The sequence below is a fragment of the Natator depressus genome, chromosome 1 (genome assembly GCF_965152275.1).
Source record: "Natator depressus isolate rNatDep1 chromosome 1, rNatDep2.hap1, whole genome shotgun sequence".
Lineage (NCBI taxonomy): Eukaryota > Metazoa > Chordata > Testudines > Cheloniidae > Natator > Natator depressus.
Window position 1 is genome coordinate 323,866,763 of NC_134234.1, and position 17,652 is coordinate 323,884,414.

The 17,652-nt window shown below is 38.6% G+C and overlaps 2 protein-coding genes across 3 annotated transcripts in view; one reads left to right on the plus strand and one right to left on the minus strand.

Annotated features, from left to right (window-relative positions):
* Positions 1-17,652, plus strand: part of CCDC146 (coiled-coil domain containing 146) — a 125,035-nt gene that overhangs the window by 30,492 nt on the left and 76,891 nt on the right. The gene's annotated exons all lie outside the window — the stretch shown is intronic.
* FGL2 (fibrinogen like 2) lies at positions 7,685-16,381 on the minus strand. Its single transcript, XM_074942539.1, has 2 exons — positions 15,685-16,381; positions 7,685-11,107 (listed from the first exon to the last, which is right to left on the minus strand). Exons 1-2 carry the CDS (start codon positions 16,298-16,300, stop codon positions 10,401-10,403), a joined length of 1,323 nt encoding a protein of 440 aa, XP_074798640.1. The 5' UTR covers positions 16,301-16,381; the 3' UTR covers positions 7,685-10,400.

Genomic DNA, 17,652 nt, shown 5'->3' on the forward strand with positions numbered 1-17,652 from the left:
CCTCAGACACAGGGCAGCACAGCCTAATGGCTAGAGTCACTATGGCAGGGAAAGGTGGGGGCAACTACCAGATTGGTGACAGCCCAGGTAGGGTGGACTGGGCCCACCCAACTCCACCGGGCCCCAACCCAGGGCACTAATAGCAATGGAGTGGTCCATCACTGGGTCAGCAGAGAATCCCACTGAAAGACGCTGACCTCACCCGGGCAGGAGATACCACTCGCTCACCCTCCCTGGGTCACTTCCTACCAGAATTCCAGACGCTGCTGTCTGTGTTGCATATGGGTCTCTGAGCTCATCACCATGGAAGGTTCTCCGGAGCTTCTTGGGCTCTGGCTCTTGTAGGCAAGGGCTGTTACGGCTCTTCAGCTGGAGCTTCAGCCAAAGGTCCTTCCCCTCCAGCAATCAGCTCAGAATGAGCTGGGCTGCTCCCTTTTATACTGAGGCAGCAGTTGGAGCATGCCCAGCATGGCCTGGGGGCGGGACTTCTGCCACCCATAGTGTGGGGTTAACCCTTTCTTTTCCAGTGCAGGGTTTGCACACCCCGTCACAGGAAGGTCTAGGTTGGATATTAGGAAAAACTATTTCACTAGGAGAGTGGTGAAGCACCGGAATGTGTTACCTAGGGAGGTGGTGGAATCTCCATCCTTAGAGGTTTTTAAGGCCCAGCTTGACAAAGCCCTGGCTGGGATGATTAAGTTGGGGTTGGTCCTGCTTTGAGCAGGGGATTGGACTAGATGACCTCCTGAGGTCTCTTCCAACCCATATCTTCTATGAGTCTATGTCAGCCTTACAGCAACTGAAAGCTCACCTCTCCTAGGGAATCCTCAGCTGGCTATATACAGCCATTATCTGGCCTCTTTGCACTGCCCAGGCGTCACACTGGCCAGTATAATTAAAAAGATACCTTGTAACTACAAAAACCTTTAAGCTTTCTTAAGCCAAAATATTTTAAATCTAAATAATAGTGAGTTAAAACCGATATATTGTAAATAACCATATTTTTAAACCCTCTGGTTAAGGGGATAATTCTAAAAGTGCTTGTTACCAAACTCTATAAAAAGGGTAAAATGCCTAGAAAAATTGCCATTTGCATTAACAGTATTATGGGAGAAAAATATTTTTTCTGTCTTGTATATGAAGGTGAGTGAAAGTATTTAGAATAAAAAAAATCTTCTTGCTGTTGATCTATGTGCATCTACTTGCTGAAATGTGCTCATCTATGTCTTTTCACATGGTAACCATGGTAGTGACAACATGTTTCAATAGCATGTAAAATCTGTGCCTTTTCTATCCAAACTCTAAAAACCTGACACAGCTGCAGGAAGAATTTTCAAAACATCAGCTTGTCCGGGCTCATTCTGCATATTATATGCTTGAAAGACTTCTGGAACAACAAAAAAGCCATATAACTATGTTAGCACAGATAGGAAAGACAGATGTTGCCTTCACCTCCACCCACAGGAATCTAACGAAGTGAACTAATTAAGTGAACATTTTCTGCCCAGTTGAAATGGTCACTGGTGAGCCAGCACAGTGGCGATAATGTGAGCTGACATTTATTATAAAACCTTTTAGTGGGTGCCCAAAATTAGGCATGGTTGGTGGGAAATGCTGTAAGAACTGCAGATTGAATATGGCTACAGTCTGGCCCAAGAAAGATAAACATGGTCAATAGATGTTTGCTTGCTTCAAAAAGGCACCTGATGAATCTGTGAAATGTCACATATACTAACACACTGATAGCACTGTATAGGAGCTACTAGTTCAACTGCTTGGTGGGATGGACTAGGGAGCTTCAGCTTGGTGTACTCTGGATAGTGTTAGTGAGCATAAAGTAAGATTGAGCAGACCTCTTCATTTCACAAAATCATCTTCAGTCACGATACACTGGTGATGGACATGGCATTCACTTCTCTTAGCAGGTGAAATACATGGATAATATCCAAAGAAAAGAGCAAGTTAAGTTTCCAAATATGTATATGTATAATATATGATGAGCACAGTGTGGGTTCATCGAGTCAAGCATTTGAGGCACCAATTGAAGACTAGCACAAATGAGTCTGGATGGGGATTGTGCTACAGAGGCTCAGTAAAGCAGTTAGTGCTTTTATTTACTGAAGAATTTTAAGTGATGAAGATCCGGTTCTGAGCATTTGTTGCTATAGAAAGCTGGAGGGTCTGAGAGGTCATGGCCTTACTATTAAGTGCTCTACATTCCCCTCCACTTTGAAGCGTGGGGTCAGTGTGTAGAGGTAGAAAGGCCTTTGAACTCGCAGAAGGGGGAGTAGAGCCAATACAGTATGCTTCCTCTACCAGGACCCCACAAAACCCTTTCATGTGGCCATTGTATGGTTGGAGTTCTGATTTTGTGGGATTTTTTTGCTCAGTCCTAGGGACTGAGGAACAGCTTCTCTGCATGATGTGATCCCTGCAAAACAGGCAGTATTCCTCTTGGATTTTCAGAGATATAAATACTTTTAGAAACAACCTTAATTTCTGGTATACACTATTACCTTCACACAGATGTAAAGTGCAGTGCAAGTTTGGTGGGGCCAGCTAGTGGCAGCTCAGCTCCTAGAGAAGCCATGAAGCTAGGAGCAGGAGTGACGTGGAGGTGCATAACTGCCCTATGATTGGAGCTTCCTTTGATTTTGCAGATTCCTGAGATGCATGAGGTTGGGAGGCGTCACACGCTCTCTGTCTTCTCTACAGTCCAGATGCCTATGCCTTGCTTCTCCCATCTAAATAAGGGGAGCTGTGACCGTTTGCTGTATCAGAATTTGTGATTTACAATTTTGTACTAAAACTATTAATCCATTTGACCTTGACATACGTCATATATATCTGGTGTGAGGACTTGAGGTAGGGAAGTAGAATCTGACCTATTGTCTTAAAACAGTTTTCTGTGGGATTTAATATTGAAGATTGTGGCCAAATTCACCTCTGGAAGAAGTAGTTAAAGTTGAGGGAGTTGTGCCCACTTACATTAGTGTTAAACTTTGCCTAAAACTTCCATCTGACTGGAACACACCATTGCAGCAAGGGGAATTCTTTGCACATTCCAGGGATTGTATATGAATGTAAGAACATAAGAACAGCCACACTGGGTCAGACCAAAGGTCCATCTAGCCCAATATCCTGTCTTTTGAAAGTGGCCAATGCCAGGTACTTCAGAGGGAATGAACAGAACAGGTAATCATCAAGAGATCCATCCCCTGTAACCCATTCCCAGCTTCTGGCAAACAGAGGCTAGGGACATTATCCCTGCCCATTCTAGCTAATAGCCATTGATGGCTCTATCCTCCATGAACTTACCTAGTTCTTTTTTGAACCGTTATAGTCTTGGCCTTCACAACATCCTCTGGCAAAGAGTTACACAGGTTGACTGTGCATTGTGTGAAAAAATACTTCCTTATGTTTGTTTTAAACCTGCTGCCTATTAATTTCATTTGGTGACCCCCTAGTTCTTGTGTTATAAGAAGGAGTAAATAACACTTCCTTATTTACTTTCTCCACACCAGTCATGATTTTATAGACCTCTATCATATCCCCCCTCAGTCATCTCTTTTTCAAGCTGAAAAGTCCTAGCCTTATTAGTCTCTTCATGTATGGAAGCTGTCCCATACCCCTAATCATTTTTGGTTCCCCTTTCTGAACCTTTTCCAATTCCAATATATCTTTTTTGAGATGGGGCAACCACATCTGCACACAGTATTCAAGATGTGGGTGTACTATAGATTTATATAGAGGCAATATGATATTTTCTGTCTTACCTATTCCTTTCTTAATGATTCCCAACATTCTGTTAGCTTTTTTGACTGCTGCTGTACATTGAGTGAATGTTTTCAGAGAACTATGCACAATGACTCCAAGATCTCTTTCTTGAGTGGTGATAGCTAATTTAGACCCCACCATTTTATATGTATGGTTGGGATTATGTTTTCCAATGTGCATTATTTTGTAACCCTTCTGCCAGGTGGAGCCAGCAGCAACAAGGGCCAGGTTCAGTATCTAGTGGTTCCTTTTCAACAATACAACACACAACCAGCTCGAGCCCCCACCCAGTGACTTGGGAAAATTACACACCACCCCCTGGGTGCCTCTAAGAGGCAATACTTCCCCTCTCACAAGCACAGAGTCTGAGTGTAGCAATAACTTTGATAAAAGGAGGGAATTAACTTAGCATTAATTTGGGAAAACACTGCAACTATGGTTCATAAACACAAACCATGATCAAAAGACCCACCCCCAAGTAAGTTGGGCAGTGTCCTTTTACTCTCATTGTCTTAAGTCCAGCAACACAAAAGTCCCTTTAACGTGCCTGTCCCTTCTCTGTATCCCACTCACATTTGCTGTCCTTTGCCCAGTGCAGCCCAAGAGTTCAGAGGTTCATCTGCGGAGTGGTGGGGGTAAGGAGACACCTTACATACTGCACTGCTCAGGCACTCATTCATCATCCCAACAGCCAATTGCCATGCCTCTGCAGGGCTCTGCTGGCCACTTGCCACACCCCTCCGCCAGCCACCCTGCTGGTCATGCCTCACCACCAGCTTCCCTGCTAGCCGTACCTCTCCATCAGCTGCCCACTTGCCAAGAGGTCTTCAGGGTCCCCCACACACACTTAACACAGCTCTCAGTGATTTCAGCTGTTACTGGGGGAGCCACACTTCTGGTGCACACTGGGAAGTCTCTTGCAATAAAGACACTCTCCCAAAGTAGGTCTAATATTTAGACCTAGGTATCAGTGATTTCAACTCTGTAGTATGTAACAAGACTCTCAATTGAGTCTAAATTAGCTCTTTTATTATACCATGGAGAGAGGACAGGTCAAATGGTGTCTAGGACCCTTAAACGGGCCCAGCCCACCAGATACAAATAAATACCTGTCCCCACCCTCTCTCAACTCATTGGGCTTTGGAACCCATATCCCCTGCCTAACGAGTGCTGTTAAGTTGAGGGTGAGTCCCTCCATTGCGGTATGCCAGGTACAGTTCTGCTGCCCTCGGTTCACACAACAAGGATAACAACACTTTATTACAACCCTTTATTAGTCCTGCCCTGTCATAAATATAAAGGGAAGGGTAAACCCCTTTAAAATCCCTCCTGGCCAGAGGAAAACTCCTCTCACCTGTAAAGGGTTAAGAAGCTAAAGGTAACCTCGCTGGTACCTGACCAAAATGACCAATGAGGAGACAAGATACTTTCAAAAGCTGGGAGGAGGGAGAGAAACAAAGGGTCTCTGTCTGTCTATATGCTGCTTTTGCTGGGGATAGACCAGGAATGGAGTCTTAGAACTTTTAGTACGTAATCTAGCTAGGTATGTGTTAGATTATGATTTCTTTAAATGGCTGAAAAAGAATTGTGCTGAATAGAATAACTATTTCTGTCTGTGTATCTTTTTGGTAACTTAAGGTTTTGCCTAGAGGGATTCTCTATTATTTTGCATCTAATTACCCTGTAAGGTATCTACCATCCTGATTTTACCGAGGGGATTTCTTTACTTCTGTTTACTCCTATTTCTATTAAAAGTCTTCTTGTAAGAAAACTGAATGCTTTTTCATTGTTCTCAGATCCAAGGGTCTGGGTCTGTAGTCACCTAGGCAAATTGGTGAGGCTTTTTACCAAACCTTGTCCAGGAAATGGGGTGCAAGGTTTTGGGAAGTATTTTGGGGGGAAAGACGTTTCCAAACAGCTCTTCCCCAGTAACCAGTATTTGTTTGGTGGTGGTAGCGGCCAATCCAAGGACAAAGGGTGGAATATTTTGTACCTTGGGGAAGTTTTTGACCTAAGCTGGTAAAGATAAGCTTAGGAGGTTTTCATGCAGGTCCCCACATCTGTATCCTAGCATTCAGAGTGGGGGAGGAACCTTGACATGCCCCAATACCAAGGAGACTGGGGATCCAACACCAGCCACAAATAATCTTTTGGGCAAGCAATCCCATCATGCTGAGCATCATGCAAATGAGATCAGCTTCTGAAGTCTTTTTCCACAGCTCACCGCTAGATGTCAGGGGAGAGCTCATCCAGACTCTGCTTACACGTTTATTAACGTTGAATTTCATCTGTCATTTTGTAGCCCATTCACCCGGTTTTGTGAGATCACTTTGTAACTCTTCACAGTCTGCTTTCGACTTAACTGTCTTGCATAGTTTTGTATCACCGGCAAATTTTGCTACCTCACTGTTTACCCCTTTTTCCAGATCATTTATGAATATGTTGAATAGTACTGGTCCCAGTACAGACCCCTGGGGGACACCACTATTTATCTCTCTCCATTCTGAAACCGACCATTTATTTCTACCCTTTGTTTCCTATCTTTTAATCAGTTACCGATCCATGAGAGGACCTTCCCTCTTATCCCATGACAGCTTACTTTGCTTAAGAGCCTTTGTTGAGGGACCTTGTCAAAGGCTTTCTGAAAATCTAAGTACACTATATCCACTAGATCCTCCTTGTCCACATGCTTGTTGACCCCCTCAAAGAATTCTAGTCAATTGGTGGGGCATGATTTCCCTTTCCAAAAACCATCTTGACTCTTCCCCAACAAATCATGTACATCTATGTGTCTGATAATTCTGTTCTTTATTATACTTTCAAAGAGTTTGCCGGGTACTGAAGTTAGACTTCCTGGCCTGTAATTGCCAGGATCACATCTGGAGTCTTTTTTAAAAATTGACATCACATTAGCCAAGTCATGTGGTATAAAAGCTGATTTAAATGATAGGTTATATACCCCAGTTAGTAGCTCAGCAATTTCATATTTGAGTATAATGTACCGCTTAGCTGTGTTTCTTTGCAACCTATCTCAATTTCATTAGTCTTATATGAAGTGTGATATTCATCTTTTTAACCCCTGAAGAATGAAGCCAAAACACAGTTGTGAATTTATACTTCGGACCTATCTCTTTGGCAAGTCAATATTTGGATCTTTATTACACTGAGAAAGCTTAAACTTTTAGGTAATACTTTGCTTTTTAAAAACAAAAATAAAAACAAACCCTTTTCTGTCATTTCTATGTCAGGTAAGTTTTTTTAATTTTTTTTGGCAGAATACCCCCTTTTTAAATAAAAAAAATAATGAGCTGCAGTAGTTAAATTATAAACACAGTGTTCCAGGTGTGGTCTCATCTTATCCCATCTTAACTTCCTTTGAAAATGTCAGATAAATTTAAATATGGTTGTGGTCTGACACTTGCATGAAAAGCTTCTTAGAGAAAGAAATATTTTAACTCAACATCTTAAGTAGGTCTTTTCTGAAGTTTTGAGAGACCCCTGTGTCTGTCAAAAGACCACTGAACATGGCATTTTAACTGAGATGAATAGAGTTATTCCCACTGTTACTTGCATGAAAAATGGCAAATCAGTGCTGTTTAATATGGCTTTCAGTTCTAAAGATATTCGTTGTCTTTCCTTCTCGGTAGTTTTCTTTGTTTAAACAACCCCATGGAATGCCAGGAAATTATAGCATGCTTGGCTGATCACTTTGAACAGATGAGTTTTATTTAGTATTCTGTGGAAAAGTGTCCCATAGGACCTTTGCTTGAAAACCTGATGTTAATAATCTTCATTACTAAGAATCCAACATTTAATCGTATCCAGATCAAAAAGACAAGTGCATTTATTAGATTAAAAATTTTATTATCATATATGTGTTTTTTGTAAATTGAAAAACATACTTTGCATTATTAAGCCCACGTGTAGAGAAAGAGAGTGTTTAGGTTGTATAAGATTTGTTTTTTAAATGCTCTAATTCAGAGATGCTAAACTTTGTCCAGTCAAGGATCATGTTAACAGCTGTTCATGAGCCCAAAGATCTCACATAATTTAAAAACAGATCAGTTTACAGCTGCCTTATCTTTAATATGGAGATGCAGCCTATGAAAACTACAGGGTCTGGGACCCGATCGTTCTGCAGCAGTAAATGAGTAACCTGACATTGATGTCTGAGAATTCAGCCATTGGTATTATGTGCTCACCTGTAGTGTCCATAGACTGCACCTCTATAGCTGGAAGGTACCCATAGTCAGCTATGTAAAATTCCACAGCCCTTTTGTCAACAGTTGGCCATTCTGAGTTCCCTTACTGTAGTCTGTTTCATCAGTGATTGAATTGTTATAGAACATCAAAGGAATAATTTGTGAGATACTGTGTTTGAGGATTCAGATCAAGGAACCTTTCAAACAAGTACTATAACTGCCGTATGGACATAATGGGTGTGAATTAGACTTTATTCATACCAGTGTAAATTGAGAGTAACGCCATTGAAATCACTGAAGTTACACTTGTATAAAACTAATGTGAATAATTGGAGAACCCAGCCCAATAGTTCTAGGAAGGCAGTATCCAGCTTTGAAAATATCAACATTAGACTGATTTTTTCCCTTTAACAACATGTCAAGAATCCTGTAAATAATATAAATAGTATTCTGATTTTTAAATGTCTATATTTTAAAAAAAGGATCATTAAACAAGAAACAAAGGTCAGTTTCACTTGTAACAAATTAGCTGAGTAATAAGTTTCCAAATACATTTCTTTTTCATTGTTTAGGAACAATTAGTGCACTTTATACCAAGTGATTAAATATAATAATATTCTACTAAAAATCGCTCTTCTAGCCAGTGCATCAAAAACTTTTTTTTGTTTAAATAATTCCTTTTTATCCTGAAATATAATGTAACTTCAAAATGTGTTCTCGAGCAAAGAGTATACATCGGATAGTATTAAAATCTTCCATCTTTTAAAATGAAAACATAATAAAGCAAATGACATTTCTCATCAAAATATTTATAATTCCTTTAAAATATATTAATATCTTATAATTTGGTCATTGTCACCATAGATCATTGTACATAAATCACTAATGCACAATTCAGTTTGGTATATCGAAAAGTAGTAAATGTCATGTTTGTAAGTATTGGACCTGACTACGCTTAAAAGTTTTGCTGGCATAGCTATGTTGGTTAGGTGTGAAAAAGTCATACCCCTGACTGATATAGCTATGCCAGGAAAAGCCTTACTGTAGATGCAGTTATACCAGCAAAAAGTCTTTGTCCCGCTATAACTTACTTCATTCTGAGAGCCAGTATAACCTGTCTAAGTACAGACAAGGCCTTAATCTTATCAAATTTAAATTCACTATGTACAGTATTCATTATGATTTGGAAAGTCTCTTTGGTTTGTAATTCATGAAATGTTTGAACGTCTGTTACATTTTATTTCTTACACTTCAGAACAACAATAACAAGAAAATCTCTGCTTCCCTGCTGTTCATTGTATAAAAGTCATTCATTGGGGGGAAACCCTACTTTGATTTTATATTTGGGTGTGTGTTTTTCTACATAATCTTTTCCCTGGTGATAAATAAAAAATTCTGACAAGTTAAAAAAAATTAAGTTTGAATCCTTGCAATCTCATAAAGTTCACCTTGAATAGAGGATGCAGAGGAAGGGAGATTTGGGTGTGAAACCACACGGGTTCAGGCTGTAAGGGAACCAAACTCCATTTCTGTAGATCTGGAGGCAGTAGTACAAGAACTCAATCCTTTCTGATGCTTCCTGCTCCAGTCCTGCTAGCATAGCTCTCTGACAAGCTGTGGAGCTGTTGACTTTCCTTCATCAAAGAAGCAAAAAGCGTGGTCTCGAAGCAAACAGCTTGGGGGAAAACATCCTGTGGGGGTGCTGTTTCACTCCATACTTAGTCTGCACACCCTTTCCATTTCCTTTTGTTCAACTCTGCAACTATACTTGGTTGGATGGTCTTTTGATCAAGGGGATGGACTGGGGACTCAGAAAATCTGTTTATAATTCCTGACTCTGTGTCCAATGTTGCTTTGTGACTTTGAGCAAATTAGGTGATCTCTGCCTCAGTCATTTTAAAATAGGATACCACTTTCGTAGTTCGTGGTGGTGTTGTGATCATATATTTGTAATGTTTATGAAGGCACAGATGATATAATGAGATCCAGATAAGCAGATACTGAGTTTCATCCTAAGTGGTTATATGTAATCAGAAATGTTTGCGAGATATTTTCAGGCAAAAAATATGGGTTTTCATTCAGCTACCTTTGTAGAAGTTTTTAAAAGTTGTAGATTGTAGAAACCTGGTATGCTCCAGATAGTAAAAGTACAATTGAAACATTAAAATCAATGCCTTCAAATTCAGAATTTAGCAATGCTGAAGTTTTAGCAACAGCTACTCTGAAGCATTAAAACTGTCTTTATAAGGCATGGAGGGGGATCAATAAACATTTTATGTTGATACTTTCTTTCATCTTGGAAGGATTATATTAGGATTGAATATTAAAATACTCCAATATTTGTATTTTGAATATGATACTGAATAAGTATGATGTTTTTAGTATGACCATTACAAACTGGTTACAGCGGAGGATGCTGATCTATGGCACAAAGGCTTTGGGTCTGATCATCATTTTTACCTGTTTAAAAGCTTGCCTGTAACCATTTGGAAGATCATTAGAAACATCATGCCACGTGCCCCAGAAAATCCCGTTGCGAATACCTTTGTATTTTTTGTGATAGTATTTGCCGTTTAGGTTGGCAGACAAACATTTATCAAACCACCAGCCAGAGCTGTAGTAAGCCCCACAATTTCCTGATGGATACTTATCATTGTCTTTGTCCGGAGTACTGAAGAATTTTTGATCGTGGTTGTAATGTTTACTGAAGTGCAGGGCATCTCCGGCTGTACCACTATAGCCACTGACACTTAGACGGTACTTGAGATATTCATTGGCTACATAGAACTGTTCATATTTCGCATACTCTCGAAGACCATTGAAATCTTCAAGCTCAATTCTCAGCTGCATATCTTTGCTTTTGGTCAGGAGATGAATTTTATCATTCCCCAGCCAAAACTCCCTGCTGAGATTTCCAAAGCCATTTTTGTAGTCATTCCATGTTCTGTTGAAGTTAATGCTACCATCTAGACGCATCTGTAGCACTGTCCAGCCACCTCCCATTGATTCCATGTCACAGTAAACCTCAAAGCTATTATTTTTTGGATCAGGAATAACTCTGTAGATTCCATTACGCCTTCTACCTGCTGTGTAATGATCAGCACAGTCTCTCTGCATTAGTTGTATAACTAGGGGGGAAATAGATAGTATTAGTACGGACAGTCTTTTATTTAATATTTTTTAATATCTAGTAAACCACATCAAGCATTCCAGACTATGGTAATATAAAAAATTACATTTTAAATACATCGTGTATACTCTTCAGCACTTTTAGCGGTATCTTGCCTGGAAGTTCTCTCTCCTATTTTTCTTATTTATTAATAAATGCAAAAACAATACAAATGATTAATGTTGATCTAAAAATGCTACATAGCTCCATTAAATTGTCTTGCTGCTTATTTCTTGCATGTATATCCATAAAGAATAATGAGTTAAATTCCACAAAACTGGTTCAAGGAGGTGCAAAACACATACCCTGAGGGTTGCATCCTGTGGGATGACTTCTCTCCAGAGGTCAAGTAGTGTTTCTGCAGTCAGAGTTCTGGTAAGTATGGGCATCTTTTATTTCCATCAGGGCTACTCCATAGGTATCCACCACCAGGAGCCTGCTGCATCAGATGGCTACGCAGCCACCTTGACAACACTGCATTTCTGGCCAATATTACCCACTTTTCACTGGGCTGGCCTCTTCCCCTCTTCCCTTTTCACTCAGTGAAGTTGTTTGCTATATTCAGCCGAAGTTGGCCCCCTCTGTATACTTTCCATTATTGGAACTCTTTTCCATGAGCTAATGGTGGCATATTTCAGTGGTGAATTTGGCCTAATATTTCCATTCTATTATTTCAAATGCTTTTTAACTCATGTATTCAACTATACCTTAATTTTCTCTTATGTATTGTAGAATTTGCTCCTCTTGTGGAATGTATTCATTGTACTTTGTCATATTAATGTCTATAATTCAGTACCTTTCATGCTATAGTATGTCATATGAGAAGTTTATTTCATATCAGGATGACTTAAAGATGGCTCTTAGTATTGGCTGTTAGTCTAGACAATGGGAATTTTTCATATGTCAGTGGTCAGTTATTTACAATACTTTAAGAAATAGGAGGAAACTAGTAATTTTATGCCAATTCTATGATCCCTAGAAAGATGTAGCTAGAAAAGTGACAGTGCTTTCCTGTGCATGTAGAATTGCTGACTTAATAATAAAGAAATAGTCAGTATGCCTATCCATTTGCGTAACTCGTCTTCCTATCAATAATTTATTTTATACAAAACATGTTTTCCAGGTGTTTCCTGAAGATTAGAAATCCATCTATAACCACTTTAATACCGATGCTGTGCTCAAGAGTTTTCACAGGATATGCTGCAAATGACACATTCCTAGAACTTCATGTTCCACAACAAAATATGTTCATTAACATAACAATATTTCATTGATGTCTTTCAGAGGAAGTGTTTTAAGTGTTGGAAACTATTATGAGAATGTTTATTCCTCCTATAAATTCATTTAAATGCATGGGTGTGTTTGATTACATGTTTTAATTGTATATCACCACTGGAAAAATACAAATGTTATTAATAATAACTGCTTATTAAGAGGAAGTGAGGAAAAACTTCAGAAAGAGAGCATTTTAAAATTATTTTCTCTGCAAAAGTTAGTAAATATTTTATTTAAGAAATTACAGAGAGAATAAATTGTTCTATTGAATCATAGAACAGTAGAACTGTAGGACTGGAAGGGTCATCTAGTCCAGTTCCCTGCACCAAGGCAGGACTAAGTAATAACTAGACCATCCCTGATGGGTTCATCTAACCTGTTCTTAAAAACCTGCAATGACAGAGATTCCACAACCTCCCTGGGCAATTTGTTTCAGTGCTTAACCACCCTGACAGTTAGGAAGTTTTTCCTAATGTCCAACGTAAACCTCCCTTGCTGCAGTTTAAGCCCATTGCTTCTTGTCCTATTCTCAGAAGTTAAAGAGAATAATTTTTCCACCCTCCTCCTTGTAACAATCTTTGATGCACTTGAAAATTGTTATCATGTCCCCCCTCAATCTTCTCTTCTCCTTACTAAACAAACCCAATTTTTCCTCACAAACCATATTTTCTACATCTTTAATCATTTTTGTTGCTCTTCTCTGGACTTTCTCTAATTTGTCCACATCCTTCCTGAAATCATGGTGCCTAGAACTGGACACAATACTGAACAGGTTATTTTGAAGAGTTATTTCTATTGAGACTAAATTCAATCTTTAAAGTGTGAAAGAGAAATCTTATTCTTTTATTGTGTTCAAATCTCAATGTAACCTTAACTTTGTGGTTGATACTAATGCTGCCATGGAATGTACATATGTTGTATATGAGACAGAATTTAACATGGGAGTTAATTACATAGAATAGGGATGCCAGTGTTACTCAAGGATATTCTAGGATTACATAAGTGACTTATTTATTCTCCTCCACTCTTGAGTTTTGTGGTCAACCCTAACTCATGAAAATAATAATAGTTATTAATGGTTTTCTTTGTTTTACTTTCATCCACGTATCAATTGGAGTCATGGAAGATTTCTGATAGATAAAACTTTCTTTTTAACATCCAGAGACTAGAGACAACAATTTCAAACTTGAGTACCTAAAGTTAAGGATCTAAATCCATATTTAGGCCCTTAACTAGGGCCTCATCCAAAGCCTATTGAAGACAATGGGAAGACTCCCATTTACTTCAATGGACTTTGGATAAGATGGTAAGTGGCCTAAGTTTCAGAATAAATGTGAACAAAGAGTGTCTGTCTCAATTAGACATCTTCTATGGATCCAACCCTACTCCTATTTAAGTCAATAATAGTTTTGCCATTGACTACACTGAAGTCAGGATTTGGTCCTATGAGCGAAAACTAGTTGTCATCCTTTCTAGTTTCATAATGCACATATTACCATAACATTTTCACTATCACTGTTGGACTGTTTGTTATATATAAATGCTATGTATTAATATTTTTACCTGCCTGGATTTAGACTGTAGGTTGAACATTACTTAGCATCAGTTACCTTTTCCACATGTGTTATAGTAACACAAGAATATAGTAACACAAGACTGGCCTGGCCTGTGCTAGTGACCAAAAACTGATGTTTCAGAAAAAGGTGGTGGTGGTGGTGGTGATGAGAATTTAGAATGCACCTACCCAATCATGGAGAGTTGTACATGATGGGTAGGAAAAGTTCCTTCCTGACCTCTGTGACTATCTTATACCTGAAGCATGACATTTGATTACTGGTATCTAGTAAAGATATTGCTATAACATAAAGTTGTTCTTGTGTCCTGTTTGTGTTTTTGCTGATCTTGTTTTTCAGAATTTCAGCAGTGCATTCGTTGTACTATCTGCAGTTTTCTCTGATATTCTTTAAATAGACTAGTATTGTAGATGGGAGTGAAGGAGGGCAGGTCCTGCAGGTATGCCTTCCGATAGACGAAAGACCTGTCTCTAATTTTATACGTCATACTTTTTTTAGCTTGGAGGATTGGCAAGCAGTTTTGTGGCTCAAAAATTTAGTGCAGTGACCTGTTGTTGTTTTAATCACTAGAGAACCCTTTTCTTTTTATGTATGGTATCTGGATGGCAGAATACACTTTTGTGAATGCCTCTTACTTCTAAAAATCCTTAAATGTAATATCAAAATTGTAATTACATACAGACAATGTAAAAATTAAAATGCTAATCATATTAATTTGGCAAAAGTAAAGGTTAACATGATATAATCTACCAATTCCATTTCTTTTTCTTTTAATAATCATAACAGGATTTTTAAAAAGATAAAAAATAAGTCCCTCACAGCATGGTATTTAAAAGGAAATAAATCCCCAAACTCCCACATTATTGTCTCATTTTACATTGTTTATATATTAGATTCTTGCCAATATTCCACTATTGCTAAAATAGCGCTGTGTGCCTTCCATTTGAGAAGCATTAACACTGATTAGATTTTTAGCCAAGCCTTACATGTACATGTAGCTATGGTAAATAATGATTTTGTTATCCATCTATACAACTTACACCTTCCACTAGATTCCTTTGTTGTTAGCTAACACTTTCCAGGCCATTTTACAACAATTCCAGGATATTTTTAGATGTTTCTTTTTTCAGTCTTTCATTATGAAAGTCAGATAGTAAAAGTATTGAAATCTTTTAGGGCCAGATCTTTCTCATTCCCTTCCCCTAATCCCTCAAAAATGTGAAAAAACATCCAAGCCAAAAATAGTTGTTCAGTTTTCAGTGTAATGCAGAATTAAAGTGGATATTTCCTTTTGAATACAATGTAAAATAAAATTTAAATATATAAAGGAATTTCATTTCCATCTTAACATTTGGGCTCTGAATTGCTATGGCAGCAGTATGCGAATATGAGTAAATACAGTATGCATATCTGCTGAACAACTGTTAAAATAAATGTTCCCTTTGGAGGGCTACATTTTAAGTACTATGTTAGAGTCAAATCCTGAGAGGTACTGAGTACCTGCAACTCCCATAGAAGTTGAAAGCACTTAATATCTTCCAGCAAGTCCTTCCTGGCCACAATAAGAGTGAATTTTATAATGCTTTTTAATTTGTGAAGATGATAGCAAAGGTATTTGTGGTAAAATATGTTTAAATTGTTCTATTAAATAATTCTACAGAAAATTTATAAATATAGCTTCACTTACCAGGACTTGATTGTATGACTGGACACTTAGAAGAACATCTGTCATCCAAATTGTTCACAACATATGTCAGATTTGCTACTTTGCTGTCGACATAACTTTCTACGTTGTCCATGTTGATGAGGCTTATTTTTTCCAGATGACCCTGCAGTGAGTGGATCCGATCCTTTGCATTCTTCAAACTGGCTGACAGTTTATTAACTTTGCTCTGTAATTCCTTTACTCTGTTATCTTGTATCTTACTGTTTTCTGTTGGGACTTCTGTATTAGGTGCCAGGAATTCAGTACTATCTTTTTCTTGGTTGTCATCTGCCTGCAACTTGCAGTCTTGGCAAGATTTCTTCAATTTGTTTACTACATCTTTAAGATTTTGTACTTCTTTGAGAGTCTTCTCAATCAGTCTGAACTGCTTAGGTAACTGGATGGTCATCGGAGGCAGGTTTATCTGATATGGACATTCCTCTCCTTCACATTCCCCATTGGTTTTGAGCTTTATAGGACAAGCATCAATAGCTTTTCCTTCTTTAACACGCTCTGTATGTTCATCTGCAAGTGCAGAAACATTTGTAAAAGCAAGCAGAGCTGTCTTAAACAAGACTAAGTAAATGAGCTTCTTCATCTTTGCAGTGAAACTAGCTCAATGAGGAAGTATGCAAAACTGGAAGAACTTTTTATAAAGGCAGTTAGCAGCCTGTGAGTTAACAGATAAACTGCCTGCACTGTTCTCAGAAATGGGTGGGAGTTATTGCATCACAAGTTGCAGTGATATTAATAGCGGAGCAAAGTAAGTAGTCCTTGGCAAAAGTAGCTTATGCATAATAACATAAGCAAAATGATAATATTCATGAGCACAGATAGAGTATGAAGTTTATTTTGAGCTCTTATTTATTTTACTTTGATTTTTCTTTTGGAAACAAAGTATTTTCTTGCTTTAGATATCTGTTTTGATATGCTACAAAATTCCTGATTCTTAACATTTGAGTATCATAAAATTATACTTAAAAATTGACATTGTGGACCATGTCATCTCCTCTACCTTGACAGGTGGAGAAGGTCATACTGTCTGGAGTGGCTCACAAATGTGAGTGCCTACCTTAGGACAGACTGTCAGAAAACAGGGCAGATATCCCAAACTGGTGGTGTATTCTATAATTAGATTTCACCAAGCCAGTAACAAATATGAACTCCTGGATCACTATACCAGTCTTACCATGAAGTGACCGACAGTTCCCTCAGACTCTCCAGTCTATCTTGCCACTCAGACAAACTGAACTTTGTGATAAATGGTCACTAAACCAAAAATCACACCATATCAGGTTGCTCCCAGTTCCAAGAGACCAGTTACTTACCCCAGATCAATTGGTACTCCAGATATGGAGAAGAAAAGACTGTGAGGGGACATAACAGTTTTCAAGTACATAAAAGGTAGTTACAAGGAGGAGGGAGAAAAATTGTTCTTCTTAACCTCTGAAGATAGGGCAAGAAGCAATGGGCTTAAATTGCAGGAAAGGCAGTTTAGGTTGGACATTAGGAAAAACTTCCTAACTGTCAGAATGGTTAAGCACTGGAATAAATTGCCTAGGTAGGTTGTGGAATCTCCATCATTGAAGATTTTTAAGAGCAGGTTGGACAAACACCTGTCAGGGATGGTCTAGATAATACTCAGTCCTGCCTTGAGTGCAGGGGACTGGACTAGATGGCCTCTCGAGGTCCCTTCCAGTTCTGTGATTCTATGATCTTACACCAAAGACAATTTTGGCAGCCAATTCTATAGTAAACTAATTATATGTTTATTAGCTAAGAAAAATGAATGAGAGTTATTGAGAGGTTAAAGCAGGTAAAATATATGTACAGGTGAATCCAAATGGTGGCCACGGTGTAATAAATTGCCAAGTTTCCCAAAAGTCTTTTCAGGGTACTCAGATTGTCTCTGGAGAGCTCTGCTTTGCATCTAGTTCACTTCCCTGTAAG

Bases quoted from the DNA above. Each gene is read 5' to 3' on its own strand.
- FGL2 (XM_074942539.1), bottom strand. From the start codon at position 16,300: ATGAAGAAGCTCATTTACTTAGTCTTGTTTAAGACAGCTCTGCTTGCT. The intron at 11,108-15,684 runs GTAAGTGAAGCT...TTTCCCCCCTAG, and splicing joins AGTCATACAATCAAGTCCTG to TTATACAACTAATGCAGAGA.